General features: G+C 37.5%; 2 protein-coding genes and 1 long non-coding RNA gene across 8 annotated transcripts in view; 1 reads left to right on the top strand and 2 right to left on the bottom strand.

The window, feature by feature from the left end:
- The window catches only part of LOC127434491 (transferrin receptor protein 1-like), a 49,902-nt gene extending 42,754 nt beyond the window's left edge, over positions 1–7,148 (bottom strand). For 3 of the 4 annotated variants that reach the window (XR_007896055.1, XR_007896054.1, XM_051687316.1), the window contains exons 1-5: positions 7,009–7,148; positions 2,313–2,362; positions 1,967–2,189; positions 1,624–1,807; positions 1,314–1,451 (exon numbers count right to left, since the gene is read on the bottom strand). Coding sequence is in view for 2 of the 4 variants with exons in the window: in XM_051687316.1 (XP_051543276.1) it covers positions 1,314–1,451; positions 1,624–1,807; positions 1,967–2,189; positions 2,313–2,357 (590 nt within the window). In the remaining 2 variants the exon portion in view is untranslated. Of the gene's footprint in view, positions 1–1,313; positions 1,452–1,623; positions 1,808–1,966; positions 2,190–2,312; positions 2,457–7,008 lie in introns of all 4 variants that reach the window. The other variant, XM_051687317.1, reaches the window with a different exon arrangement.
- Positions 7,149–7,265: 117 nt separating this feature from the next.
- Positions 7,266–26,993, top strand: part of LOC127434510 (uncharacterized) — a 48,656-nt gene continuing 28,928 nt past the window's right edge. Inside the window, exons 1-3 of one of the 3 annotated variants that reach the window (XR_007896058.1) lie at positions 7,266–7,302; positions 8,053–8,393; positions 8,556–8,664. This is a non-coding gene — a long non-coding RNA (uncharacterized LOC127434510). Of the gene's footprint in view, positions 7,303–7,330; positions 8,394–8,555; positions 8,774–26,993 lie in introns of those variants that run through there. The other 2 variants (XR_007896057.1, XR_007896056.1) reach the window with 2 other exon arrangements.
- LOC127434506 (C-C motif chemokine 20-like) lies at positions 22,894–26,731 on the bottom strand. Its single transcript, XM_051687337.1, has 4 exons — positions 26,528–26,731; positions 25,568–25,670; positions 23,501–23,578; positions 22,894–23,391 (listed from the first exon to the last, which is right to left on the bottom strand). Exons 1-4 carry the CDS (start codon positions 26,595–26,597, stop codon positions 23,352–23,354), a joined length of 291 nt encoding a protein of 96 aa, XP_051543297.1. The 5' UTR covers positions 26,598–26,731; the 3' UTR covers positions 22,894–23,351.

The raw sequence follows: 26,993 nt of genomic DNA, 5'->3' as shown, positions 1-26,993 counted from the left end.
TTCCCTGTTGCGAGCAGCACTGAATTACAATGTTTTCCCTCTGAATCTCTTACCAAATCTCGCAGTTACAATTGAGTCCACAGGGGGGCACTGTGGATACGTGTGGTGTTGGATGAGAGAAGTAGATATATCATGGCATCTGGGCTTCAAAGCAAAGCCAAGTAATATTAGGCAATACTTATAATATTTTTGTTCTTATTGAATTCTACTCTATTTGTATTCAGGATGTATTCTTGTTGGAGTCATGCAAACCAACAGACGAGGATCTGCTTTTATGGTGGAAAAAATGCGAAGCAAACTAGGAAGCTGATCAGACCAGTATGTGTGTAGGAGCACGAAGTCTCAACACAGGCAGAGCACATTTTATAAAAAGCAAACTTTCACCACTTATGTTTATGAAACATAACATGTGAGATTATAAAAATGTGATAGTTTATATATATGCATTACCCTTATGCCATCAGTATTGTTTTTATGCAAGCTCCAGGTGAGAGCAAATGTTTTTTTACTGTTATTTTAAAATATTTTTTACCTTCCATTTTTATTAATGCATATTGTATTTTTTCCCCAAAAGAAAATCATAGTTTGCTGAAGTCTTCTTATTTTGAAACCATTCTTGGTAAATTTTGCAAATAAAACAAAATAATATAAAACTCACATACTTGTCATACATGTTTCTTTAATGTGCAATTTACAAGTAATCAGGTACTCATTTTTGTAGGTTAGAGTATTTGACTACAAAATTCCTTGAAAATGCCCATCCCTAGAGTAAATAATGAGAACTTTTAGTAACACTTTACAATAAGGTTCCATTCTTTAACATTAGTTAATGCACTAGGTGTCATGAACAAACAATAAACAATATATTTTTACAGCATTTATACATTTTGTTAATGTTAGTTAATAAAAATACAATTGTTCATTGTTAATTCATGTTAGTTCATTGTGCATCAACTAATGTTAACATATAAAAATTATTATTTTTACAGTGTATTAGTATATGATGAAATTAACATTAACAAAGATCAATAAAAGCTGTAAAAGTATTTTTTGTTGTTAGTTCAGGTTAACTAATGTAGTTAACTGTTAACAAACGGATCCTTATTGTAAAGTGTTACCGAACTTTCATTTTAGGGTGAACTACACATTTAATTAAAAAGCATGTGGGTAGGACTAAGGTTCAACAAATTATATTGAGTTACTTATTGAGTATAATTTATACTATTCTATTGTATGGTGTCTTGTTAGTATTTCTTTGATATTTCTCTTTTTAAGCTAACAAACTTAGGCTAACAAACTGACTGAGTACTGACCTGCTAGGATACTGTAGCTTCACATAGTGCTCATCAACCCAGGGCTCCATGTTAAGTTTCTTGAAAGTGTCATGGATTTTGTCAGCTAACAAGTTATCTCCAGATGATCCTGCCTGGCGGTCACCCTTTGAATACTCACTTAATGCAAAAGAACAGCGAAAGCCAGAAGAGTGCAAAAACAAATGCAGAATTTAGGTCAGGCTCTTCCATTTTACTTAAGAATGAAACCTTTGTCTTAACATTAAAATGGACCATAATCACAATGGACAAAAATAATCATGGACAATCATTTTCTCTGGATAACAAATACCTTAATTTATCCTGAATGGCATTAGACAACAGTTTCTCATTCATCATCTTAACAATGTCACTCCAATCCATAGTAGGAGCAGGAACATCATAACTAGGTTGAACTTCACTATTCTTTTCCTCGTCCAAACTGTCAGGCGAAGGTGGTTCAGACTTACGGTGGGCAGCATAGCCAATGAGTGTACCTGACAAAAAAAGTGCAAGGAAAACCATGAGAATAGTACAAGGGGGAAAAGTCCAGATCACCCTTTCAGCGTTTATCAGCTGACTGTACATTATGCCGTATGGATTCTCTTCAGAAGTAAAATAAATTGAAGAATTAAGTCAATAATAAAAACAATTACCCAAACAGAAGAAGAGCAGTACTACGATCACTGAACAAATAATCTTCCCCTTGTTCAATGGCACTGGACGACTGGGTCTTGTGTATGTCTCATGTTGCACTTGTCCTTGCTCAACACCATCCATCTCTTCTTCACCGTCCGCAGACAGCTTCACCTCCACACGACTGCTCTCTCCATCAGGGTTCTGAGACTGATTGAATCGGGTGTATGAGCGACTGTTTACCTACAAAAAGGGAGAAATGAAAATAAACTATATTTGTACTGCAACTATTCACTTCCTATTTCTAAGAAACATTTACAAAATTTGAATTTAAAGAATAATCTTCCACCAAAAAAGTAAACTCACAATTCTGGAAAACTTCATTTTTGCTTGATCAATTGTCCCCGCCATCGAATCTAAAATGGAAGAGATATTGACTTCACTCAGAATCTCTTTAGCAACAGAAAGGCTTTTACAAGCTTCCGCTCTGATCAGCCCTTTTTGAAGTCTCTGTGAATTCATAAACACAACCCTGCATGATCAAAGTCCAAAAGTGTTTTTTCATATAAAAAAAGAGGAATTGTTGATGATTCGCTGAACTTCATCCAAAATCCTGAGCCACCCTCTACAGAGGCTCCAGAGCTAGTTAAAGGCTGATCAAATCTGATAGAAATCAATATGGAGATTGTATAATGTTGACATTGTGACGTGCAAAATGATGACCAATTATTTTTACAAAGTAATGTGTGTACAGACCACAAACATTTCCTAATACCATGTCCTCTAAAGTTAGTGACCCACAGTCACAACCCAAACCATCATTTGATCTTAGTAAAACTACTCAAATAAAAATAATTATAATTTTAGACAAAGAACTGCAAGTTAATGCTGAAATGTGGACAACAAAGAACCGTTGGTTCATAATTCGGTATCATGACAAGTTTTGCTGCAGGGCATATTTTCCACATTACATTTAATGTTGTTGTGAGATGGTTTATCATATTCTTTCTCTAATTCCACCAAATGTACAAATACCAAATAACAAAATGAAGTGGTTGTGTGTGTGGTTAAGAGAACTTCCTCCAGATTAACAGTCAGTGCACACAACAAAAATTTTAGCAATGCTGAAATGGCATACAACACAGATAATATTCATCAACTAGAACTTACTGGAAATAACAACAACTGAAGGCCTATAAATTAACCTTGAGGGACCATTTATAAACAAAAAAGCCTACTCAACCTAACCTTCACTTTATTTTAGGTGACACGGACAGCATTGAAGGAATATTTCACCCAAAAACATAATTTACTCACCCTCATACCATCCTAGATGTGCGTGATTTTCTTTCTCCTGCAGAACACAGAGATTTTCAGAAGAATATCTCAGCTCTGTTGGTCCATACAAGGAAGGTGAATGGTGACCAACATTTCTAAGCTCCAAAAAGAACATAAAAGCAGCGTTAAAGTAATCCATAAAACTCGTGTCTTCATATTGAGTTCTGAAGTGATTTTGGGTGAAAACAGACCAAAATATAACTTCCTTTTCACTGTAAATTTTGACATCTAGGCACAATCAAGATTTTAAGATGGATTACACTTCCCAGTACTTTATGCATGCACAGAGCGCTAGATGGTGCTAAGAAGTGTAATGGAGCTGGAAATCATGATTGCCAAAGAGACTGCTGATGTCAAGATGTACAGTGAAAAAGGAGTTATATTTTGGTCTGTTCTCACCCAAAATTGATTGGACTTCAGAAGACATGGATTAAACCACTTAAGTCATATGATTACTTTTGTGCTACCTTTACATCCTTTTCTGGAGCTTCAAAAATTAAGTTTTGGTCACCATTCACTTGCATTTATGGACCTACAGAGCTGAGATATTATTCTAAATATCTTCTAAATAGTTTGTGTTCTGGAGAAGAAAGTCACACACATCTAAGAAGTCATGAGGGTGAGTAATTGAGAGAATTTTCTATATTTGGGTGAACTGTTTCTTTAAAATGTGTGTCCTCTCGACAATGAAAAAATTGAACTATGAACTCAGAAGATTATTCCTCACAATTCAATGACTGAACAAGAAAACAAATGTGACAAACAAGAAAAGCAAGCTGCAAAATCAAGCAAAACACCCAAACATTCCCATTTACTGCAGAAAAGTTTTCCTGGTATGGTTTATTGAAATAAGGCAGAAATAAGGGACATTACAAGCACAGAGGATCTTCAAACTCAATTAGACATGGGTGCATGGAGATCTTATCTCAAAGAACATGATCAAAAGGCCAGAGAGTATTGGAGAATGTGGTGTGACAATCAGAATACATGCTTCACTCCTGATTAAGAACATGTGAGGGTTACAACCAGCATGAGGACCTGAATTAGACATTCATAAGTAGGCTGGTCCATAATGATTCCCATTGTTATTACAAACTACTTATTGCGTTGCACCAAAAATATAAAACCACATTTACAAATGCCTCTAAAAAGAAACCTGTTTAAATGTCATTTGAATTATATATATATATATATTTATTAAGGGTGTAACCGTTCAAATTTCTCATGGTTCGGTTTGTATCACAATTTAAGGGTCATGGTTTTGGTATAGTTCAGTATTTGCAATGTACAGAAATATATATATATATATATATATATATATATATATATATATATATATATACACACACACACACACACACACACACACACACACAGGGTTATGGAGGGTTACTTTTGAAATGTATTCCACTACAGATTACAGAATACATGATGTAAAATGTCATTTGTAATGGATTTCGTTAGATTACTCAAGGTCAGTAACGTATTCTAAATACTTTGGATTACTTCTTCAGCACTGGTAGATTTTTTCACTTGTTTTGACTATAAAAACTCTGCCAGTACAGTAAGACAAAATATACATGTTAAAAATACATTCTCTGAAAAACCTAAATATCTTATGCAGTGTTGTTTCTAAAACAAGATTAATTAAATTGATCTTGTTTTAAGAATTTTAAGAAATATTTTTACAGGAAAACAACACAAAAATGATCAAGAATACAATTTTTGCCCTAATATCAAAGGTCTTACAAGAAAAAAACGAAATGATGATCCAATGTGAATTTTTTTGATAAAAAAATATGATTGTGCCTGGTAACGTGCAAGTAAAATGGCTAGAAATAGCATTTTAGCTTAGCGTAACGCTTACAATTTATTTCTATTTCTTCTGCTCCAAACTTACTTTTCTGTCTGCTCGTATGAATGTAACACATCAAAAGAAAATATTTCACTGCTGTTCAAATGCACTTTGGATCACATCATTTATATGTATAAATGTTTTCCATCTGAAAGGACTAAATATTAAATGAAATAAATGACAATAAAATGTAATCTCTTCAGTGATCAAAATACTTTTTGAATGTAACTTTATTCTAAATACCAATGATTTAAATTGTAACTAGTGGAATAGTTACTTATATTTTGTAATTTAAATACGTAATCCCGTTACATGTATTCCGTTACTCCCCAACACTGTGTGTGTGTGTGTGTGTGTGTGTGTGTATAATAACAAATCCCAAATCCAAAGTAAGCATACTCTATTTGGTAACAAACACTTCAACAGGTTTGTCTTCCGCGAAGATTCCGCCCGCTGACTCGTGTATATCGATGACGAAGGTTGAGGGCTTCTTGAAGGAATACATTCTGAGGAAATGGTGTCTGTGCACCCGTTTTTATAGCGGACAGTTTCGCGCCAAAACAGGCGGGGCTCAAACACCATAGCCAAAAGTAGAATATTGGCGTTATTGGAAAGAGGTTTAAACTAGGTCGTGTAAGAAGGCACTCCCCATTTCAAGTGTACGGAGTCGTAAGGGAACCATGGTGACTGACAGTAGTCATGGTTACTACAATATTACTAATGTACAACCATGGTTAATTTTTATTATAAAATAAAAAAAATTAAAAAAAAAATTAACGAATTACTAAATCAACATTTTAAATGAATACCTGCACAATTACTCTACATGCATCGACATAAAATGCATTTCAAACTCTATTGCACATATATTCAATATTCGGAAGCTGTACATCACTACAGAAGGAACTTTGCTATTAAAATGGAGACGAGGGATGTTTTATCATACACGGAAATCACATATCTTCATCAGCAGAGTAGGGAAACATATAATTGGCAATGAACACCCCAATCGCTTTATTGTTTTAAGCCTGTCCGAATTAGTACTGAGTGCTTGCTTCAAAAGGAAAGGGAGTGTGTGCAGTTTCGGCTCATCTGCGGCTCTTTCCCCGGTGATTTCGGCGTAAATGATCATATATCGATGTATTTATTACCAGTATAAAGCACTCGTGTCGAGCGATGCCTGCAAATGTTTTTTGACCATCGCTGTTGTACTTGACTGCAAAAAGAAAATGTTTCCATATATATAAATCTATGTAATAGGGAAGTCACATATTACACCACGTGCATCTTCTAAAAATGACAGATCTCTATAACTCATGGAACAATAGACGGATTGTTAAAATGGAAAATACAAGTATTACAAGTTTATTATGCAAGTGTGTCGGTGCTTTTAAAAGAACACCTGAAGGTCAAATACCTTCCACACTTCCTGTTCACGTACACATGTCTGCATGAAACAGGAACACACGATTCATCTGAAATTTATTCTGTGCCAAGGAAAATTCAGACGAATAAAACCTTAATCACAAATACTATTCATGTCAGATAATACTCAGTTTAGGTAGGCCTTAATATGATTGTTATTACCCATGATTACAGAATTATATTAAATTAATGTCAATCAATGTGATTGAGGAAATGTCTAGTTTTAACCACATTAAAAATGAGCATGCTTAACAATTTCATGACCTGATCTCTTATTTAAAAATACATAAAACACTTTATTTTTTAAAGCAATTGTTGTTTACCAGTGCTTAACACAAGTTAATGGACAGTGGTTGACATTCGCATTCAGCTTTCACTTAACAGGCCAGCCTGCAATTTTATAGAAGACAAAACCTATAGCGCATTAAAGAGCAAATTACTTACTTTTTAAACGCGAGAACTATTCCTTTAAATTATTATTTCCTCTTGTGTGTGTTTAATTGTCGGCAGTTATAAAGCAATGTTGGAGAGCTCTGTGACCTGCACCATGCGCTCGCTCATGACACCGGGGACACTCAACACGCATGCATATATACGTCACTTCCAGTTCTGCTGACAGGCCAGCCATAAATGGCACCCTCCGCTCTTGTCGTCTTCCTCTGAGTGCAGACTTTGATGACGTAAGACAGTGCAGACAGATAGGGCATTAGTCAGCAAGTCCATGAGGAGGCATGATTGGTAAAAGTGTGCATTTGGGACAGACTTCAAGCTTTCAAACAGATGACGCATTTTTTACATTACATTTTTATTTACATGCAGTTTTACAAATTATTAAAGTCATGGCATTGATATATAGGGTAAAGAAACACACTTTAAACTAACTATTGAATATTTGTTTTTATTAAATAATTTCAAGCAACAAACTGACAAAGCATTAGATAATAAAGAACCTCTGAAAAACAAAGTGCACATATGACTACAGCAACAAAATCCCATTGTTTTATATCTTTAGAGAACAAATAAACATTATTCAGACACATGGATGGTTACAGCTTAGAACACAGTAAAATGTATAGAAAGAACATACCACCATATATTCGCAAAAATAGTTATAAAATACACACAGTCACACTTCTGCAGGTTTAAATAGCACTGTTAGACCGAATGTTATTATATCAATAAATATAAGAAATCTTATAAGCTACAGCCATGTGCATTAAATTATTCTTTCCTGTATTTTTATTTTAGAGACTCACAATAATTCTATAATTCTCTTTGAAACAACAATAACAATAAATTGGAATAATTCCATATCTCTGGAAAATTAAATAAAACAAAGTTTTGAACAAGTTCTACACATCAGACTTAAAAGTGATTCTAATATATCCATGATAAGCAAGTGATCCGCCGTTGACAATCAGGAAAAAGCGATTATTAAAATACATTTTTAATCCGCAATTGAACATCGCTCCATGTTTTTCCCTCTAGGAAACTGGAGTCCTTCTGATTGGTCTGTCGCAAGGACTGTTGGGTAGCGGACTGCCGTGAGCCTGGAGCAGTGCGGGCTTCGACGAAGACCGCATCGACGGCGCAAGGGGGGCGCTCGCGAGAACCCTCGCAAGCGCTAAAAACATATGGGACACACTACGGACTCGTGGACTTCATAAGAACGCGCAACTGAAGGCCACGAGACCGCAAGTCCACATGAAGTGCGCCATTTGGAACAGGGTCAGAACCTTTCATCTTCTTCTTCATATGAGGTTTGGCAAGCCATCTTCCGGTGCATTACCGCCACCGACTAGACTGGAGTTTGAAGCATCAATGGGAAGGTAATTCAATTCTCCTGACTAACCCTGTTATTTTAAGATACAGTATCTTAATATTGCACTATATTTTTCCATTTGTTCTGCAGATCCTTTAAGCAGAGTTCCTAAAAATTACTATTACAATTTGAAGATTTTTGTTTTATTATTATTTATTTATTTTTTCAGAACTTCTTGAACTACTTCAAAGAGTTCTCATCAAAAAATCCTCCACTTGTAGGATTGACATCTTAGCAGATACTTGCCATTCTGGCTGTCAGTTTGTCCAGATACTCAGGTGACATTTCACTCCACGCTTCCTGTAGCGCTTGCCATAGATGTGGCTGTCTTGTCGGGCACCTCTTACGCACCTTACAGTCTAGCTGATCCCACAAAAGCTCAATGAGGTTAAGATCCATAACACTCAAATTATCTGTTGTCCAATGTCTGTGTTTCTTTGCCCACTCTAAGCTTTTCCTTTTGTTTTTCTGTTTCAAAAGTGTCTCTTTCTTTGCAATTCTTTCCATAAGTCCTGCACCTCTGAGTCTTCTCTTTACTGTTGTACATGAAACTGGTGTTGAGCAGGTAGAATTCAGTGAAGTTGTTAGCTGAGGATATGTGAGGCATCTATTTCTCAAACTAGAGACTCTGATGTACTTATCCTCTTGTTTAGTTGTACATCTGGCCTTCCACATCTCTTTCTGTCCTTGTTAGAACCAGTTGTCTTTTGTCTTTGAAGACTGTAGTGTACACCTTTGTATGAAATCTTCAGTTGTTTGGCAGTTTCAAGCACTGTATAGCCTTCATTTCTCAAAACAATGACTGACTGACAAGTTTCTAAAGAAAGCTGTTTCTTTTTTCTTTTCTTTTTTTTTGCCATTTTTGATCTAATATTGACCTAAAGACATGCCAGTCTATTTCATATTGTGGCAACTCAAAAACAAAGACAATGTTAAGCTTCATTAATGAACCAAATAGCTTTCAGCTGTGTTTGATATAATGGCAAGTGATTTTCTAGTACCAAATTAGCAATTTAGCATGATTACGCAAGAATGAGGTGTTGGAGTGATGGCTGCTGGAAATGGGCCTGTCTAGATTTGATCAAAAAAATGACCTTTTTCAAATAGTGATGGTGCTGTTTTTTACATCAGTAATGTCCTGACTATACTTTGTGATCAGTTGAATGCCACTTTGTATAATTAAAGTACCAATTTCCTTCTGAAACAGCTAAATCTGTACCTTATTCCAAACTTTTGGCCACCAGTGTATGATCAATTATTCTTTTGTTAGTACTGTTTTGGGATTTTGGAATATATACTGCAGCAGCTGTGTGACCAGAGAGTGGATCTTTGGATCCATCAGTGTATATATGTAGCCTTGGTGAATACACCTGATCTAAATACTGCTGGACAATAACCTCCTTCAGGACATCCTTCTTGATTTTGTCTTGCAATTGTAGGTCAATAATAGGCATAGGATATATCCATGGGGGAATGTTAAATAAAACCACAGTAGGGCTGACTGCACATTCTGCAATACCAACTGTCTGTGCTTCCCTATTAGCAGTCCATCCAAAACTTTTAATGTTATTATTTCCATGTTCCCAACACTCCTCCAGCACGCTCTTTACTCGATGACTTTCTTTATGACCTTTCACAGTAGCCCAATAAGTCATTCTCAGTTTATACCTACGAAGCTATAAAGGAGCTTCCCCGACTTCTACCTGCAATCCTGGAGCTGAAGATGTTTTAAAAGCACCACAGCATATTCTTAGGGCTTGAGCCTGCACTGCTTCTATCTTTTTAATTATGAATGCAGATACAAATCCATAAACTATACTCCCGTAATCCAAACTTGATCTGATTAATGTACAGTATATTCTTTTCAGTGACGATCTACAAGCTCCATTCAACTCCTGATAAACATTGTAGAATATTTATTCCTGTTTTACACTTCTCAATCAGCTTTTTAGCGTGTGCTCCAAATGTCAATCTAGGTTCCATCCATACACCAAGGTATTTTACTAATGAAACTTGTTACAGTACCTGTTTATATAATTTCTGTTTAACCTTTGGTACAGCTTTCCTTTTTGTGAAACACACAACTTGAGTTTTAACCACTGATAATATAACTCCACTTATTTACCCATGTCTCCACTTCATCAACTGCTTTCTGTAAACTTTGTGACACATATCAGGGTTTTTCCTGGCTAAAAATGAGGCTGAGGTGGTACCATCCTGATCATGTGCACACATACACTTGTACCATGCCTTCACTGGCTGAAGCAAACACTTACAAGCAACATATTTTAGGTGTTCTAATAATTAGATGATTGAAGAAAATGACAATTATCAACTTATTGCATATTTAATTAATAAAGCTAACCTTTTCATCATTAAATTAATTAAATACAACATAACAGCTAATGTGTTCATTTATAGTTAACAAACAGCAAACTTGATTAACCTCTTAAACTAATAATAAGTTCATCTCTGATCTCAGGTATGTAGGTGGGTATGGTGGGAAGGGACGATGTGTAGAGACCAATCGGCCACTGTTTTACAGCTTGGATTGGACTGATCGCTTAGATTGACAGGTCTTGATTTACCATGTGCACAACTGAAACAGTGCTGGATCTTATTACTTGTTACTTATTCTATGTAATTATATTTGTGGTTTATTGTGGCATTTACAAATGTGAGTAGTTCTTAGGTTTAGTAAAACCCTCAATTTTTTTTTTGACTTTTTTATCAAAAGGCTACCTTGGTTACAAATGCCATACCTTGCTTTTGAGATAACAATACAAAATTTTGCCCAAAAACTGTTGACAGCATGAATAATTAACAAAATGAATAAATAAACTGCATCACTTTCTCAGCAGTGTTGTAACATAAGAGCCTCCAAACATGAGATGTACATGTTTGCATTTTTGAGAAAATCAATATTATGCATGGTTAGTAATTTTTAAGTCACTGTAATAAGGCCATGAAACACATAATAGATTTTTTAGACTCCAGGTTTCGCTCACAAAATTAAATTTTGTGAGACACTTTTTGTGTTAGAAAGGCCGTATCGGATCACGCTCTTCTTCTGAGGTAAATTCACAGGGTGTCTTCTTCCAAAAACGAAAATGAGCTCAAATGGGAAAGACTGTACCTCTTGTTGGTTTCATTACACAATCAGAGAATATTTGTTTTCAATTTAAATTGGTTAATTAAAAATAGACCATTCAAGCTTTCTATAGACATATTTCTCATGTCTGTGAGGCAAGTATACGCTGAGTTTCAGTTCATTTCGTGACACGCTCCAGACAGAATTTCACGGAGACCAAGATGGCAGAAAGCGCATCCTGTATGATTTCTTTATTTTATAAAACCGGAGATTGATTTCAGAGGCTTATATATGAATCTCATATGTTTAAAAAAACAGTGCATTAGAATGAATTGTTAGATAGAATTAATCAAGATTTACACCAACGAAAATGTTAACATAACAATGAACACATAGGCTATAACTGTGTGATAAACAGTTTAAGATAGCTACAAGTATTGTGCTGTTAAATCTCAATATAACTTTTCTAAACTGCTTAATTGACCTATCTTCACTTCCATCATACATTAGAGTTGTGTGGGGGTGGGGGTTTTGAAGTGCAATCTGCTGTCACGTCACAATCGAGTTGCATTGTGGGAAATGGAGCTGCCTGAAGATTACATCAGAGTAGGCTCGCTCCTTCGGTCAAAATCAAGGGGTTGAATGTCTATCAACAGAAACTTCCTTTGCTCACTTAACGTAGTGGAACGGACTTCCAAAATGTCAGCAGAGATTCCCCCGAGGGGAAGTGCTTAGGTACGGAAGCCCTGAACCGCAAGATGGAAAAAAAATTACGGTGAAAAAAAAAAATTGTCTCAGTCCCTTTCTGAGCCTAAGTCTTAAATTTTTGAAGAGAGAAAAAAAAAGATAAATAAACAAATATAAAAATATAATAATAATCACATATCCATAAATGACATATACCCGCCCCATTTCTCCACGAACATACTCCCCAATCTTCTAAATGCCCCTTCCTCAAAGGCCGCCAACTTTCCCATCTCCGAGCACCACTCCTGAAAAGAGGGTGCTCCAGCCAGACTCCAGCACCTTAAAATGATCTACCTGGCAATCATGACACTGGTTAAGACCCAACTCTTAATGTGTCTACTTTCAATGTTGATGACCGCCCCATCGCCGATAGGTGCTAACACATCGCACACCAGACTTTGAACATTTAATCAAAGCTTCTTTATCTCAACACAGGTGGGTGTGTATTTAAGGCCAAGCCCATATAATTTAGAAGGGGTCCAATAGAACCAATGTAAAATCTTGAATTGTATAAGGCGCACCCTTGCGTCTCTAGATGCAGTTATGTTTTTTAGAATCCTAGCCCATTCTCCCTCCTCCAATTCCAAGTTTAAGTCTTCCTCCTATAATCTCTTGAGAGTGGCTGAGGCTCTGTCCCCCAGACTCTGAATTAACAAGGAGTAATTACACTGATGCCTCATGACCTTTTCCAAAAGCAGTAATCACCTCTCCTAGAGTATCTGCTGCTTTAGGAGGGTGTACGCTATTTCCAGAAATAGTACAGAGCAAGTGGCGCAGCTGTACATACCTAAAAAACTGAGATCTGGGGATCCCAAAATGTTGAACCAAATTATCAAAGGATCTCAACCCACTACTCTCATATAGGTCACCGAATGTATTAACCCCCCTCACAATCCACTCTGACCAACAGAAAGGAGACTTATTAATGCATAGTTTTGGGTTTAGCCATAAGCTCGAGGCAACATTTAGATAAATATCTGATTTAAACACTCTGGACACTTTTGTCCATACCGAGGGCAAATGTGAAATAACGGGGTGTGATCTAACTTCTCTGGTTAGATTGATAAAAAGGCTTTGCAATGGCAAAATAGGGGCAATAACTTCCTGTTCAATACAGAACCAGGGAGGGGCTCTTTCAGGTGGAAGCGACCAATAAGCCAAATGTCTGAGACCGAACACATAATAATAAAACAAAATCTTGGGTAGGCCTAGCCCACCTTTGTCAATCGGCCTATGCAGTTTACTAAAATGTAATCTGGGGTGCTTACCAATAAAGGACTTCACTATGCTCTCAAATTGCTTGAAATACGAGAGGGGGACATCTATAGGGAGTGACAGTATCAGGTAGTTGACTTTTGCAATACAGTTCATTTTAATAACATTAACCTTCCCAATCATCGCTAAATGTAATGAAGCCCACCTGTCCACATCACTCAAACATTTTTATTAAAGGGTCAAAATTAACTCCAACAAAATCAGACAAATTTGCTGGGAACAAAATACCCAAATACTTAATGCCCTGTTTGAGCCACTGGAAGGCACCCAGCTGGAAGGCCGTTACTGGACATTACGCTGTCAGAGCCAAAGCTTCGGATTTAGACCAATTTACTTTTTATCCTGAGAACTTGGAAAAAGAATGAATAATTCTGTGGAGGCAAGGCATAGGTCTAATAGGGTCAGAGACGAATAATAAATATCATCTGCATAAAGCAGAAGCTTACGCACTATACCTCCCGCCATCACCCCTGGAAAATCATCCTCCTTTCTTATTGCAGCTGCTAATGGCTCCAGGGCAAGACAGAACAATAATGGGGAAACAGGGCAACCCTGCCGGGTGTCCCTATCCAGAGTGAAATAATCTGAAATTAATCCATTTGTACCGCTGCTACAGGGTGTCTATAAAGTAACTTGTCCAACCAATAAACGTACTCCCAAGCCCATACATTTCCAAAATCCAAAAAAGATAATCCCATTCTACCATATCAAATGCCTTTTCAACGTCAAGTGAGATGGCAGCGACTGGAGTCTGATTATTCGCCACTGACCACATGATATTGATGAAACGCTTAATGTTATCAGAAGAGCTACTACCTCGAATAAACCCCACCTGATCTACACTATATTGCCAAAAGTATTTGCTCACCCATCCAAATAATTGAATTCAGGTGTTCCAATCACTTCCATGGCCACAGGTGTATAAAATGAAGCACCTAGGCATGCAGACTGCTTCTACAAACATCTGTGAAAAAATGGGCCGCTCTCAGGAGCTCAGTGAATTCCAGCGTGGTACTGTGATAGGATGCCACCTGTGCAACAAGTCCAGTCGTGAAATTTCCTCGCTACTAAATATTCCACAGTCAACTGTCAGTGGTATTATAACAAAGTGGAAGCAATTGGGAATGACAGCAACTCAGCCACGAAGTGGTAGGCCACGTAAAATGACAAAGCGGGGTCAGCGGATGCTGAGGCGCATAGTGCGCAGAGGTCGGCAACTTTCTGCAGAGTCAATCGCTACAGACCTCCAAAGTTCATGTGGCCTTCAGATTAGCTCAAGAACAGTGCGTAAAGAGCTTCATGGAATGGGTTTCCATGGCCGAGCAGCTGCATCCAAACCATACATCACCAAGTGCAATGCAAAGCATCGGATGCAGTGGTGTAAAGCACGCCACCACTGGACTCTAGAGCAGTGGAGACGCGTTCTCTGGAGTGATGAATCATGCTTCTCCATCTGGCAATCTGATGGACGAGTCTGGGTTTGGCGGTTGCCAGGAGAATGGTACTTGTCTGACTGAATTGTGCCAACTGTGAAGTTTGGTGGAGGGGGGATTATGGTGTGGGGTTGTTTTTCAGGAGCTGGGCTTGGCCCCTTAGTTCCAGTGAAAGGAACTCTGAATGCTTCAGCATACCAAGAGATTTTGGACAATTCCATGATCCCAAATTTGTGGGAACAGTTTGGGGATGGCCTCTTCCTGTTCCTACATGACTGCTCACCAGTGCACAAAGCAAGGTCCATAAAGACATGGATGAGCGAGTTTGGTGTGGAAGAACTTGACTGGCCTGCACAGAGTCCTGACCTCAACCAGATAGAGCACCTTTGGGATGAATTAGAGCGAAGACTGCGAGCCAGGCCTTCTCGTCCAACATCAGTGTCTGACCTCACAAATGCGCTTCTGGAAGAATGGTCAAAAATTCCCATAAACACACCCCTAAACCTTGTGGAAAGCCTTCCCAGAAGAGTTGAAGCTGTTATAGCTGCAAAGGGTGGGCCAACGTCATATTAAACCCTATGGATTAAGAATGGGATGTCACTTAAGTTCATATGCGTCTAAAGGCAGATGAGCGAATACTTTTGGCAATATAGTGTATATGTATAACAGATGTCATAACTTTACTTAATCGATTAGCTAGAATATTTGACAAAATATTTACATCTAACTGGATCAGGGAAATTGGACGGTAACATTTACACTCACTTGGATCTTTGTCCGTTTTAAAAATCAGACTGATCTGGGCTTGTGTCATGGTTGGCGGAAGCTTTCCATTCTTTAGTGATTCTGTATAAACTTCTAACAAAAGTGGACCAGTTCTGTAACATAAGATCTAAAAAATTCAGCAGCAAAACCATCTGGCCCTGGATCCTTGCCTGTAGGTAAGGCCTTAATTACCTCGTCAAGTTCCTCCAAGGTTATCTCAGTATCAAGATAATTTTTTTGCTCAGTTGTCAATTTAGGGAGTTCTAATGGTTCCACAATGTTTCTAATATCTTCATCAGTAGACAAAGACGTGGAACTATAAAGATCAAGATAGAACTCTTTAAAGGCATTATTAATATCAATGGCCAAGGTAAAAATTTCACCACCAGCAGATTTCACTGAGGGAATGATAGAAAAAGACTCTCTCTGCTTTATATATGTAGCCAAAAGCTTCCTTGCTGTCTTGCCCTGAATAACCAAAACTCCACTTTCCGTGACAAAATACTATTATATCTGTATTTCAATCAGGTCAATTCTCTGAGGCCATCAGATGACATTTGGTGCTTCAACTCTGCCTCGGCACTTTTAATATTCCCTTCCAACTCCACGAGTTCTTGTGCTTTGGATTTTTTGATGAATGAGGCATACTGTATGATCCGACCCCTAAGAACCACCTTAAGTGCCTCCACAGCCATGCCCACAGAGGATACTGAGGACCAGTTTGTCTCCATATAAACATTGATTTCAGTCTTTAACATTTGTTGGAAATCAGGATTTTGCAAAAGGGATACATTAAAGTGGCAACTATATGATTTATTTTTCTGTATATGTGGCAACACTTCTAAACTCACCAGGGCGTTATCTGAGACTAAGATGTTTCCAATTGAGCAATCAACAACAGATGAAATGAGGGACTTAGATAAAATAAAAAAAATAAAAAATCTATTCTAGAATAAATCTTATGGATTGATGAAAAAAATGTATAGTCCCTACCAGATGGGTTCAAATGTTGACAAATATCTGCAAGACCAAGATTTTTACACATCCTGTGAAGCGTCAATGTTGCTCTAGGGGGCTTACAGACTTTTGCTTCACTATGATCAAGGACTAAGTCCATCAAAAGATTAAAGTCTCCTCCCAATATTATATCATGAGGGGTGCCGGCGGCTTGCAACATCCCTTTGAGATCAATAAAAAAGCCCTGATCATCAATGTTAGGTGTGTAAATATTAGCCAAAATCAACCTTTGCCCCTGAATTTCTGCTAAAACAATAATGATTCTCCCTAATTTATCTTTAATCTGTTTGAGAAATTTGAATTGTAGATGTTTACATATCCATGTAATGACTCCCCTGCTCTTACTTGAGCCAGCACTAAAGAAAACATGTCCACCCCATATCTTCCCAAATTTTTCAGGTTCCTGCAAGGAAACATGTGTTTCTTGAAGAAACACTATATCATATTTCTTACGCTTAAGAAAAGAAATAACCTCCCTTCATTTTATGGGGTGCCCCAACCCATTCAAATTCCACATGGAGAAAGATAACCCACTCATATTAACATTTGACATTTTTATATAATAGAAAAAATAAATTGTGTGTCAAAAACAAGATGACACAGACCACATTCCAACATTAGTGCAACAATCATACTCCAATCTCCCCCCTGAACTAAACAAACAGAAAAAAGAAAAATGTGTGCATTAACCCTGCGCACGACAGCGCCAACCGGCGTCAATCTCTCTAAACTCAAAAGGTCCGTGTACGCCTACAAGAGCCTCCCGAGACAACTTTGCCCTCAGATTGCTCAAGTCCGGTGCTTCTGCACAAATTTTGTGAGGCAAAATTACATAACAGAAAAAAATCTCTAAAACAACTCCAGCCAATAGGCAGAATAAACACTAAGAACATGTAGATTCATTCACAGAACTGTCTTCCTCCACAAAACAACTTCCAGCCGATATAAAGCAATTCAGTTTCCTCCGACAGACAAACAAGTGTTCAGTGAGCCGGCTGTTTATGAGTGCAGCAGATGACATAATCATTCCAATGTCCCGCAAAAATACTCCATAAAACAAGCTCCAGCCAACAGTAGGTATAAGCACAAAGAACAAACAGATTCATCCACAACTGTCCCAAAGCAGTGTTATTCCACAAAACAAACTCCAGCCGCTAGGCGGAACCAGCACATAAAGAAACAAAACAGGCGTCCCGGTTCCTTGGATGGTCAAGAGTGTATTGAGCGAGTTACATTCACTCGGTGGCCGCATAAAAAAAAATACACCATGACTTACTCAGTCCATCAACTTTATGAAAGTCATCTTTTGTGTGGGCATGTAGATATTTTAGGGCCATCCTTAGTATCCATTCTCAATCTGGCCGGGAACTTCAGTGTAAAAGCAATCTTCCGTCAATGCAAAAGTTTCTTGAAGGAGTGTTATTCCACAAAACAAACTCCAGCCGCTAGGCAGAACCAACACAAACAGAAACAAAAATGGCACTCCGCTTCCTCAGACAGCCAAGAGTAAGTACAGCGAGTTAATCCACTCTGGAGCTACATGAGAAACACCAAATGGCTTACCCATTGTTTCTATGAAAGACAGTGCTTCCTTGGGACACGTAAATACTTTGCGGCCATCCTTAGTATCTATTCTCAGTTTGGCCGGAAACATCAGTGCAAAAGTGATCTTCCATTGATGTAAGAGTTTCTTACATTCTTTGAATCGATCGCGTTTCTCTCTTGTCGAATTCGCAAAGTCCGGGAACAAGAAAATATTGTGACTCTTCCAAGAAACCTTTCCTTTGCTCCTTGCCTCACGTAACACAAGATCTTTATAGGATGATCTCAGAAATTTGGCCAGAATTGATCGGGGCCTGTCCCCCTCAGCAGATCTGCAAGCCGGGACTCTGTGAGCTCGCTCGATTTCCAGCTTGTGGCCTGTTATGTCGAACAGACTCGGGAAGAGCTCGTCTATGAATTTCACCATATCTGTGCCTTCTTCATGCTCAGGAATTCCAACAATCTGTACGTTATTTCGTCAGCTCCTATTTTCTTTCTTTCTTTTTTCTTTTTTTTTTTTCCTTTTTCACCCAATTTGGAATGCCAAATTCCCAGTGCACTTTTTAAGTCCTCGTGGTCGCGTAGTGATTTGCCTCAATCCGGGTGGCGGAAGATGAATCCCAGTTGCCTCCACATCTAAGACCATCAACCCACGCATCTTATCACGTGGCTTGTTGAGTCGCGTGTAGAGGCTTCACGCCATCCACCGTGGCATCTGCGCTCAACTCTCCACGTGCCCCACCGAGAAGGAACCACATTATAGCAACCACGAGGAGGCTACCCCATGTGACTCTACCCTCCCTAGCAACCGGGCCAATTTGTTTGCTTAGGAGACCTGGCTGGAGTAACTCAGCACGCCCTGGTATTCGAACTAGCAAACTAGCAAACTCCAGGGGTGGTAGCCAGCGTCTTTTACCACTGAACTACCCAGGCTCCTATTTTCAAGATCTTCCAACTTTTCCAAAATGCTTTCCACATATATCTTGGTCGCTAGCGGATTAGTGGATAATTTCCTTTGACTCCAGATAATCGATCCGTTTCTCAACATCTGCCACTCTTGTAACCAACTTTGTTTCCATCGCCGTAATCAATCGACGTATTACAGCGAGATCCTCCAAGTCAGCAACAACCTTCGTCAGCATTACAGACATGTTGGACAGTTGACGCTGGATCTCTCCCGCCGCTCCGTCCAAACCGAGTCCCCGGTCCGCAGGCCCATCAGAGGTTTCAGCTTGAGCACGTAAGTGTCTTTTAATGTCTCCAGAGCCCGAGTATTTTGACTTCTTTGCCATGTTTACCTCAAAGAGCAAATATGTAGCTGGGTGTATCGAATCTCACCAGATTATAAAATGAAAATAATAAAAAAAAGGAGCAAAGTGCGCAGAGCTCGTCATTTACACGTTTGCTCCTCGCATGGCGTCATGTGACCTCTCGAATTTGTTACTCAAAAAAGCATCTTGCTGTCTATTTTGGCACATTTTTCACTATAACTATTGCCCCTATATCTACATGATCTACACAAGATGACCCCCTCCCCTTCTCAACATTTTGTGACCAAAAAAGAGGACATTTCCCTTAAGGTGTGCCTTTAGCCCTAGTTGTACCCTAATTCATATTGTCTTTGTACAGAGAATAACTCACATTCATATAGCTACTTTGTGTTATTGAATAATTTAAATCTGCCATGAGCTTACCTAGTTCTTTGGGTGAAATTTTAGAGACTGAATACAGCACACGAGGGAGAAGGAAGTAGGTCTAGAGAATAAAATCCCCTTTCTCTTATTTCCTCTATTGTGTATTAAAAGTGCTCATATCGCGCAAACACTTGTGTGTTTGACCTTAGTGATAAAGTGAAAACTCTACACAACGGACTTGTGAGCCTGGTCCTTACTTGTAAAAATAGCTCATAAATCAGCAAAAGCACCGGTTTATGTGAGGATTTGGTTTAGGGGTACAGTTAGGGGATGAAAAATTTCACTAACCTTAAAGCTTAAATTTACTTACTAGATGATCGTTCACCCCATTTGCTTTGACAACCAAACTGAATATTAAAATCTCGAAGAACTCATACTTAATACATGAGATACACCTGTGAAAATCTACTCAGCAATTCAAAGACAACACCCAGGAACCCAACACCATCTTAATCAAAACAGCTTGGGAATGGAAAGGTTAGCATTCTGGCTGGGCCAATCAGATAAGAGTCTATTTTTTAAGTTGGTGTGACCCAAATATTGCCTGTGAAACTATTTTGCAAATGAGATCTGCAAATTATGCAGAGAAAATTCTGAGATGTGCAGATTCTCTAGAAAAACAAATGTGAAAATCAGTGAGAAGTGATCAACATTCTGGAGGCACTGCATTTGCATATTTAGAAGCATTAAGATGGTGCGTCCCTTCTGCACTTCTGCACTGTTCTATGCCATTTTGTAATGTATAGTGCGAGTAGTATGTTTACACTGAAAATGCAACAAAAAGAAGTGTACTTTAAGTACCCGGATGATGCACTTTTTCAACCATCAAAACAGAGTGTGGAATGTTGGACACTTCGTGCACTCATGGTTTACCATCACATCACACTGTGTGAATATGTGCGTTGTTTGAGATACAAGTGTTGAACTGAGGTCCGCTAATGCGCTGAAGCTAGCGGGAACACATTACGTGCGCTTGAAACATCACTCCCATCAGCTGTTTAACGGTTAATGCTTCAGTGTAGTAACAAAACGTTAGGTGTTCCATTTGGGATGATAGTACACTTTGAAAATTCATACCCTACACAGTTAGGTGCATAGTATATTTTGTAAATGTATAATGTGTCATTTGGGAGACAGCTTGGAAATGCAGCAAAAAGTAGTGTACTTTAAGCACCCGGATGATGCACTTTTTCAACAGTCAAAACGGAGTGTGGAATGTTGGACACTTAGGGCCTTTCTCACACTTCCGCGTTTCTCGCTTCCGGGGGTGGCCCTCAAAGGGTAAAGTTACTTCCGGTATCAACAACGGCCATTGAAATGTGAGCAAGATCTGCTGAAATCAAAGCCTTCACACAAATATTCAGTGAGAAATTCGAGCTGCTACTAGCCCTAGACTACACCTGTAATAATATAACTTGTGAATTCGCTGTCATCTAATACTCTGTGTCTGTTTGGGTTGGCTCTGCATTATCACAAGTGAAAACAGCATGTTTTGTGTGGAGAAAATCATCAGCAGCCTGCTCCCCTCCCTGTACAGCTCCAGAATGAGAAGCAGTGCATCTGATCACTCGCACCATAGACCTTTCATAAACAGGGACACTTCTGTCATCTCTCTCTCTCCGATATTTTGTCATCTCTCTCTCCGATATGCTTCTGACACCATCATAAAACTGAGTGTGATAAAGTTAATGGCCAAGTCGACATTCGGGATAATATTCATTAAACACTGTGCTTTTCAAATCATGAAGCCAAACCAACTCAGATATACAGGTACATCTGCCCTTTAATAACACATAGCTCAAATGTCAAAATAAGATTATTTTTTTTTTTGTCATTTTATCATCCTTATAAATAAAATAGTGGAACCATGAAATGTTCTGGAAAAATATCCATTTTGTGATTGTTTCTTCATGAGAAGTTTTTTTCTTGTTCTTCTTGTAATTTATATATATATATATATATATAATTTATTTATTTATTTATTTTTGATAAATGTAGCTAATATTCTTACTCACTGTAATGGCTCTTATGGCTGCTCATCATCATCTTAAAGTCCGTAAACCTGCACTGTAGTACTGGATGTAGTGCTTATGCCACGTTATGTACACACTGTTGTTATAATTAATATTAAATACATTGTTTATTACACTGGGATAAAGTAAACACATTTTAAACAGGACAAGGTTCATACAAGGTTCAGTTAGACATATTGAATTGTATTTGTATTTTTGCATCTGTGCTGGGAGTATATATACTGTAGCTTTTTAAAATGTATTTCCCGTGATACGACGATGAGAGGGGGGAAATGGCTGAATGAATAGTCCTGCTGAGACGGGAGCTGGCGAAGAAACCATCACAGCGCTGCATTTCAGTACATAAACTCAAAAGAGACTGCGGCCTGAATAGCCGAATCAGTTGGGAAAAGATGAAAAATAATTTCTGTTTATATTATGTTGTGACTAGTTGGAAAACAGATCATACAGAAGAGGTAAGAAGCATAATTAGAGGCAAATGTAAACTAAAGCAATAGCCACAAACCTGTAGCGGAAGTAGCTTTACCCTGTGGTGACATAGATTCTCTTCAGTTTAAATTTCTCTAAATAGGGCACGGTCGACTTAACATTTCATGGTGATGTGCTTGGCTTGTACAAACAGTGTCAGATCACATGGAAACCAATATTACGTATTGACAAGGGGGGTGGGGGGGTGGGGGGGTTGTACTTGCTTGTTTTGATTACTGGGGGGGGGGGTTACCTCCCCCTCATCCTCCCTGGAATTTACGCCCCCGTGTATTGATCTAAAAACTTTTAATTGTCCTCTTCAAAGCTTTCACACTCATGACGTCTACACCCTCTTAAAGGTTTCGTCTAGTTTAATCTTTTATTAATTTTTATTGCAAATGTCATGGTTCAAAATTCAGAAAACAACATGAAGCAGTCCATCATAGTGCAGAGTTTGTTAATGAAGGACCTTTATTTCAAAATACAACAACAATACATATTAGCAAAATGTAATAGAAGACAAAAATAATTTATCTATATAATTGTATTCAATATTTATTAAATTTTATGTAGAGGGAAATATCCAAGCTTGCATGTCATAGCTTGAACAGAAGAGGGCAGCACTGACTATAGTTCCTCAAGAGAGAATACAAAAAAGTTTTATTTAAACTTGGAGTACAATCATATTTATTATATAATTTTATTATATAATATTTAAAAAATAACACACACCAAGAGATGCCTTTTTAAAACAAAAATGTTTTTTTTTTTTGCCACAGTAAATATTCTGCAAGAATAAGGGCAAATAAAAATCCTAATAAAGATATACAATAGCCTGTTCTTTATTGATAAATATTAAAGAGTTATAAAATAATTTGCAGGCTTCATTTTTGTGTTTTCTTAAAACATACTTCCAGTCTTCATATTTGCTGCTTTTACCCTAAGGGAACAGAACATTTTGTTTCCATCAATTATATTTTTTAAAAAGCACAACATGTGGTAAAACTTCATTCCTTCAAGTCAATGATTGATAAGTTACTTTTACATACTTCAGGCATGCGACTCTGTTTTGCGTCCAACGTTGTGCTGGATCAGCACAGATTGATTTTCCATTCTCCGTATGAAAGCTGTAATGACAAAATACGATGAACTCTGTTTAGCACTAGAGAGCACTATTACATTAAGGTCATGTTTACAAAACAGCTCTGTTTATCCATGTGTCTGCCTTATTAGGTGGGCCTGGCAAAATTAAATGGTCCCATTTCCCAACACACAAACTCATTTTTTGCTATTATTTTTTGTCAATTTTAAAATGATAGTAAAGTCATCAAAACTATTAAACAACAGAAATGGAAGGATGGAAAGTATGTAATGACAAAAAATAAAATAAAATAAATAAATCTTATAGGGGAGACCAGGGCTTGTTGTCACACTTTTTACTCCAGTGAAAATTTTTCTAGGTACATTTATTTTGTAAATAGGCACATACATTAAAGTATTAGCTACCAAAACACACACACACACACACACACACACACACCCACACACTCACACATTTTCACTGTTATGGCCCAGGAAAAAGATGCACTTCATTGCCGCATTTTATGGGGTAAGTTGTCACAATAGCCCATACATCATTAAACTGTCTATTACAGGGTTTTCCATAAAATATAAACAGTAAAATAATTCTGAAACAAATAAATTCATGAAAAAGCACAAGTCTAAAAGGTTACGATGACAGTTTTTAGGGGACTGGCAGGGAATTTAGCTTTAGTCTTTGTTTAGACAAAGGGCACTTGACTGAATACACTTGACTGAAATGTTTCTCATGATCTTAAAAATCTTTTGATTTGAAGGCGTATGCTTAAATTTTTGAAAATAGTTTTGTAGACAAAAATATAATTGTGCCACCATATTAATTTATTTCATTATAAAACTAAAATTTAATAAAAAAATAAAAAAAGAGTTTTTGAAATTGATGACTTGGACCAAATATTAAAGAAAAGCAGCCAGTAAGTGCCCAACATAGATGGGAACTCCTTCAATACTGTTTAAACAGCATCCCAGGGTGATACCTCAAGAAGTTGGTTGAGAAAATGTCAAGAGTACGTCTGCAAATTCTAGGCAAAGGGTGACTACTTTGAAGATGCTAAAATATAACACAGTTCTGATTTATTTTGGATTTTGTTTAGTCACAACATAATTCCTATAGTTCCATTTATGTTATTCCATAGTTTTGATGACTTTACTATTATTCTAAAATGTTGTATTATTATTTTCTGCATATCGCTGTCCCCTTCAGCATATAGCGGTTACCGTTCTGCATAACGCGGCGGCCCATTTCAGCTCATCGCGGCCCATTCGGCCCCGATTCTTGGCCGGCCCACCGGGAAAAGTCCCGGTTCTCCCAATGGTCAGTCCGCTCCTGAGTTCATCACATTAACTACGGACATTTTATATGACATATTATATTATATATACTGTATATTGCCATGTTTTTGCATGTAATCTCTGTTAAAACCAATGTTTTGACAAAAAAGTAAATCAGTATAAACTTTATGACCATTAACCAACACGTGGTAAATGGCAACTTGCCGACATACCCTTGTGTCCTAAGAACAACCTATTGGTTAAAATCTACCTTCAGTAGATAACTGACTCTTGTCTGAATGTATGCTAGTGTGGATTTATTGTGTGTGCTTATTTACTTTATAGCTATAGCAAAGATATGACATATTAACATTTTGGTTTGGAGGATAGAATTTACAAAATATATTCTAATTTACTAGGATTTTAAATAAGTTGTTTGAAACAACATACAAAACAACTGCTAGAGAAAACACACATTTGTTAATTTACACTTTTCACATTATAGTAACTGAGATTATAGCCATTGTGACAACTTCCCATGTGACAGCTAGCACTGTTTCCTATATCTTGTACTGTATTTAAGGTTCCTCAAAGGAGCCACCCTTTACCTCTGCACACTTTGCGCATTTTCTCAATGGAGGTTTTTGTAGACTCATGAATGAAAGTTGCCTTTGATATGTATTTACAGTACATTTCTAACATGTTTGAAGAGGTTGCAAAATGTGAAAAATGCGAATAGAACATACATAATAGCTGGGATGTCACAGCTGCGAGTGATGCCTTGGATGTCGTAGCCTTTCAGACTTCCACAACGAATTGGCCGTTTAGTGTACCTGAGGCAGCAACTCACTGTGGAATAGGAGGGAAAGGAATATTCAGATGTTCTATAGATCTATAGACTGTAACAAACTCTCCACTATAGTATCTGATACTAATGGCCATGATCCACAGTAACAGTAATTGCATCGGAAGGGTTTAATGATATTGATGACAAGTTTAAGCTATATTAGGAGTGGCGGTGGCCTAACAGTTGAGAATCTGGGTTGTTTACACAAAGGTTGCTGGTTTAAATTCAGCCATAGGTGTGGCCCATTAAGTGGTGATCTTCTTCAGTGTTATTATTGTGCCAATGAGCAAAAAACATAATCATAATTTGATACTTGTCCATGCAAATAGCATACTTATGTGACAATAAAAATTAATTTTTAAAGCAGTTGCTCAATTTCAAGCAGCCAAGTATTCCAGCACATTCTGAAAAAATAACAGATACTTGAGGCTCCGTTTTGGGTTTATCACATACCACATTAACGGAACCCTTTGGAGAACTTTTAGGCACCCTTTCAGTTTTCTGAGAAATGTACTCTTAGTTCCTGCAAGAACTCTTAAGGACTGTAAGCGGTTCCTTCTGTAACATTAAGGAAAGGCTTCAAAGTACTTGAAATGTATCTTGCATTTCCTTGAGTACATTAATACTATAGGATATTTAAAGCTCCTTTCTAGAGTGCCTGGAGGCTCTCCAGAGGGTTCAGCCAGTGTGGCATGTGAAGAACCCCAAATGGTCCATCGAGTACCTTTTAATTTTTACAGTACATGTGTTAAGTTACAGCAATATGCTGACATATCATTTGTGCTTTCAGTAGAACAATATAGTAAAATGTCTTTTCTAAAGCTTGCATTTTAATGTTGTATAAATGCACTTGTCTCACCTGATTCTGTCCTGATGATGAAGGCACCCAGTATGAGGAAGCACAAAGTGCAGATTTTAACATTGATCATCTTTGACTTTTCAAAGAACTCCAGTATCTCATAAAGTGTTAAGTCTTGTTAAGAGAGAGAGATAATCCACAGAGAATGTTCGAAGAGCTTCTGTTTTTCACTGGTGACATTCTTCAAATTTAAGCACTTCTCATGGGATTTTCCCCAACTCATCATGGAATGATTTATTTAGCCTATACTCCCCTTTGAGATTCTACTTATGTGTACAGTGACTGTGCCGCCCTCAGAGCATGTGTGTGATAAAGCTGAACAAAATTTACTTCCTACATTCCTCTGGCAAGGGATATTTTGAATAAATATTTAGAATATATCAGAATGTTTAAATATTTAATGTTTAGACATAAATATTTGATATAATTTAGAATTTTAGAATAATTTGGAAATGTTTGAGAAATG

This window comes from Myxocyprinus asiaticus, chromosome 44 (assembly GCF_019703515.2).
Source record: "Myxocyprinus asiaticus isolate MX2 ecotype Aquarium Trade chromosome 44, UBuf_Myxa_2, whole genome shotgun sequence".
Taxonomy (NCBI): domain Eukaryota; kingdom Metazoa; phylum Chordata; class Actinopteri; order Cypriniformes; family Catostomidae; genus Myxocyprinus; species Myxocyprinus asiaticus.
Note: the sequence above shows the minus strand (reverse complement) of the source record. Positions and strands in the feature narration are given on the sequence as shown.